A 4,118-nucleotide genomic window follows, 5' to 3' on the forward strand; every position below is an offset into this window, starting at 1 on the left:
AAGTGTTTGGTAGATTTTAATCAATCTTTGGTGTGTTTATCCTTGTCTCTGGTGTTTCTGTGTGTGTGACACAGATGTGACAGCTATCATCTTTGTGGTGGCGAGTAGCAGCTACAACATGGTGATCAGAGAAGACAATCAGACCAACAGACTACAGGAAGCCCTCAACCTTTTCAAGAACATTTGGAACAACAGGTCGGCACCCGAGTTCTTCATCAAACATGAAACGAGTCACACTTTTCTCAAAGTCAAAGTGGGGAGACGAAGAGTATTCAAAAAACACATTTAGCATAAAAGTACCTATAGTGTATACACTTTGATTAATACACGAACAAATGTGCATGCACCTGCGCCCTGGAACTGAACAGGATGAAACAAACCCACATTTTATTTTCATTTTCAACATCTATACAATGCCAAAGTCTACACCCATCTCCACTGTGTCCTATGATCCAGTGGCTGCAGCCATGTTCTCCCGCTATTCAAAGATAAAACCTGCAAGAAATGGAGGCTTTTTTTCTGGTTATAAAGCCTCAGATCATATTCAGAAACTTAAACTCTTAGACTCTTAGACACACTGTAAATACACAACTGCAGGGATATGACTTGTCCACCATAGACGGTAAAACAGAGAATGTATCGCTGGTGTTTTACTCTGCCGAGCGTAGCTCAACGAAGACCTACTGTCATTTTTGACGGATATTACGATTGCGATATGATTCACGGTTAGTGGGGATGATCATTTTTGCATCACAGTTTTCATTTTCACTGAAAGAACTATGAAGATCATGTTGATGTGACATTGTAGGTAATCTCTGCAGCACTACAATACTTCACATCACACATTTTACCTTCATTAAAGCTCCTGTGATTTGGATATTGCACTTACATATTGGACATATTGTGATTTTGATAATACTTTGATTAATTGTGCAGCCTTCCTGGAAGCGAATGAAATCACTTGACATCACCTCTGCCACTTCTTGCTCGCTGTGTCAGCACTCGCAAACCACTGATGAAACATTACGTAAAAAAGCAACCTTCAGTGTTCTCCACTTTATGTGACTTTGTGCCGAGCAGACCTTAGTTTGTGTTTGTGTCAGTAATCTGGGAGGTGAGGGACACACAAAAGAGGAATCCTAGAGATGACAATAGAGATCTTTTCCTTCACAAACATGTATGCAAAGCAGGTAAAGATTAAACTGTTTGTTTTTGTTTGTCAGTAAAAGAATTTAAGGGACACCTTAAACAAGAACTGTGTACAAACAGGGTTGAGAATTGAAAGAATAAAACTGCTCAGGGTTCATATACAGTAGGAGGAGACGTTAATTGGATACAGAGCCGCTCCTTGACTCTTCTCTCCCAGTGGGAGCATATGGACTGTTTATGGCAGGAGCTCTAAGACCTTTTCAGCCCAGAACTCCAGAGAATAAATTATTCCCTTGTTCTTCAGCCAAAGCCTATTAAAACATAATGCCACTTTAAAAGTACAGACTTGTAACGTATTCTGGGTCCGAAACGAAAGTCCAAAGAAATCTGGCGCTGAACTCGGTCTTCATTTCCCTCCACAGGTGGCTACGGACCATTTCGGTAATCCTCTTCCTGAACAAGCAGGACCTGCTCGCTGAGAAGGTTTTGGCAGGGAAATCTAAAATTGAGGAGTACTTCCCGGAGTTTGCACGCTACACTACACCTGATGATGGTAAGAGGTTCACACTGATATCCGTGGGTGTCCAATACATACTGTAACAAACATTTTTCCTGCGGTAAGAAGACGTATACAGTCATCTTAAAAGATAATTCTGCTTTATTACAACGTACTACTTAGATTTCTGAATGTAGAGACAGGGCAAGAAACCTGTGCTGTCAGACAATCATCCAGGTTTTAAACAAAATTTGAAGTCAAACTTATTTGGCAGAGAAAATAAATAAAACATTTTACAGACCAAACGTAATTGCTGTAGCTGTTTTTATTTTTTATTACTTACATTATGGTTGCAATCACTTTCAAACAACAACAATCAAGTTTTCCTACAAATAAAATGTTTTAGATAATCAGACTAAACCTCGTCTATTATTATCTGTCTGCTTTTGTTTCTGGACCGGTTAGACTTCATCATATTTCTCAAATGTCAGTAATTACTTTGGTTATTACAATGTCATCATAACTGATTGACGCGATGGTCAGAGCTGTGAAAATAACATTCAGCCTGTTTATAAACCACAAATGTCCTTTAAATGGCTTTGGGACCCTGATTCAGCAGTAAGATTAGAATATGACTTAGAGTTGCTGGTCTGGATGAGTTTTTGCTTTGAATAGTGTTTATTCTTCCCTGGTTACCTCTACTGGACTCAAATAATGTATTATTATTATTTACCATATGACAAAATCAAGCAAAATCTAACCCTAACCCAATCCTGCACAGACTACAGAGTGTGAGCAGAGTGGCTGCCCATAATTTATACATTTTTACTTGTTGTCACTAGCAGATAGTTTTGGTCACAATACTTCTTTAAGTAATTATCTTCCTTGCCAGCTTTTACCAGTTGTAGCTCCTCAGGTTGATGCTGCAGACTGTTTAAATTACTTTATTGTGACTAGAGTTCTTCTTCTCCAACAGCAATACCAGAGCCAGGTGAAGATCCCCGTGTCACAAGGGCAAAGTACTTCATTCGGGATGAGTTTCTGGTATGTTCAAAGCTCGTGTTTCACCTGTTGTGAATTTGATCATGTTTATAATTGTACCTGTTTGGTTTACAGAATAGTGTAGGTGTGATAAACATAGAAACCAGAGTTGACTGAAATATATCAGCAGCACGCAGTAAATGAAGATGTTAGGTTTGGTAAATCTATATGAAACTTGTCTACCAGAAATCTATTTTAGTCTTTTGATCAGTATTTGTTCCATTATACATATTTGCCACCACAGATCACAGTATCACTGATAAATGTCCTGTTCTTAATAACTGATATAGATGAGGTGGTTTGTTTTAAGAAGCAGCAACAGCAGTTAACAGAAAAAGACATCACAGTTTCATCCAAACTCGCAAATGTTTTTTTCTTGGACATGCTGTGCAAAACCACACCAGTGACAGCTTAGCACCAAAGATATCACCAAAATCAAAACAAAATCTCACAGATGGCCACTAAATGTTCCACCAAACGGTGTGCACACAGGATACTTGTCTTTTAAAATACTCTCAGTACATTTCATTTGAAGGTGTCCCAACCGGGGGTCTATATGTGCATCCACACATACAGGTATAGATGGTTGGGGGTACTAACGGATAAAGAGTTGTTAACTAGAAGTATTTAATAAATGGTGGAAAAGATAAAAGTCATGGATACAATTTGAAACAAATATGTAACTAAAAGTGATCAATAAATGGCTGAAATAGCTAAAGAAAAGAAAGCTTCTGACACTGGAATACAAACATGACTAAAACAACTTAAAAATGAACAGATGAAGAATAAAAATCTGACAGAGCTGTGGAGAAACATCAGTCAAACAAGGCTGGGAACCCCCCGATTCATGAGACTAACTTGTCCGTACCTTTGTGTGTCTTTTTCAGAGGATTAGCACAGCCAGCGGGGACGGACGGCATTACTGTTACCCCCACTTCACCTGCGCGGTCGACACAGAAAACATCCGCCGCGTCTTCAATGACTGTCGCGACATCATACAGAGGATGCACCTACGGCAGTACGAGCTCTTGTGATTGGCGGCGGCATCCGGTCTACTTATCTACCTACCAACCTACCTATCTACCCCCACCACCAGTTAGCCAATCACCTCCTCCACTTCCACCGATTTCACCAAACCACAGAGTGAGCGACTGACCGCCCTCCCTCCCTCCCTCCCTTCCATCCCGATACAACTCCCACTTCTCCCAGTAACACGATTTCAGAAAAACGGAACAGTGGAAAGACTTTTTTTTGTTTTGTTTGTTTTTTTAAAAAAAAGGAAACACAGTTAAGGATACACCAACAACAGTTTCATCAACTATTAGCCAGGACTGACTGCTGTACTCAGCTACACTTTGACCCAGGATAGAGGGTCAGGACTGGAACCCCTCAGTGCAGGCTATCCCTCCTTTTAGCTCTCTCTCTCTCTCTC

At 40.0% G+C, this 4,118-nt stretch overlaps 1 protein-coding gene across 5 annotated transcripts in view; it reads left to right on the top strand.

Annotated features, from left to right (window-relative positions):
- LOC118328522 (guanine nucleotide-binding protein G(s) subunit alpha) overlaps positions 1 to 4,112 on the top strand; it is a 25,251-nt gene extending 21,139 nt beyond the window's left edge. For all 5 annotated transcript variants that reach the window (XM_035662280.1, XM_035662284.1, XM_035662281.1 and 2 more), the window contains 4 exons: positions 75 to 195; positions 1,572 to 1,702; positions 2,622 to 2,689; positions 3,574 to 4,112. In XM_035662280.1, the coding sequence (XP_035518173.1) occupies positions 75 to 195; positions 1,572 to 1,702; positions 2,622 to 2,689; positions 3,574 to 3,720 (467 nt within the window). In that variant the 3' untranslated portion in view covers positions 3,721 to 4,112. The remainder of the gene's footprint in view (positions 1 to 74; positions 196 to 1,571; positions 1,703 to 2,621; positions 2,690 to 3,573) is intronic.
- The last annotated feature ends 6 nt before the right edge of the window (positions 4,113 to 4,118 follow it).

Source organism: Morone saxatilis, unplaced genomic scaffold (assembly GCF_004916995.1).
Source record: "Morone saxatilis isolate NCDOM2014 unplaced genomic scaffold, NCSU_SB_2.0 Contig18, whole genome shotgun sequence".
Classification (NCBI taxonomy): Eukaryota; Metazoa; Chordata; class Actinopteri; family Moronidae; genus Morone; species Morone saxatilis.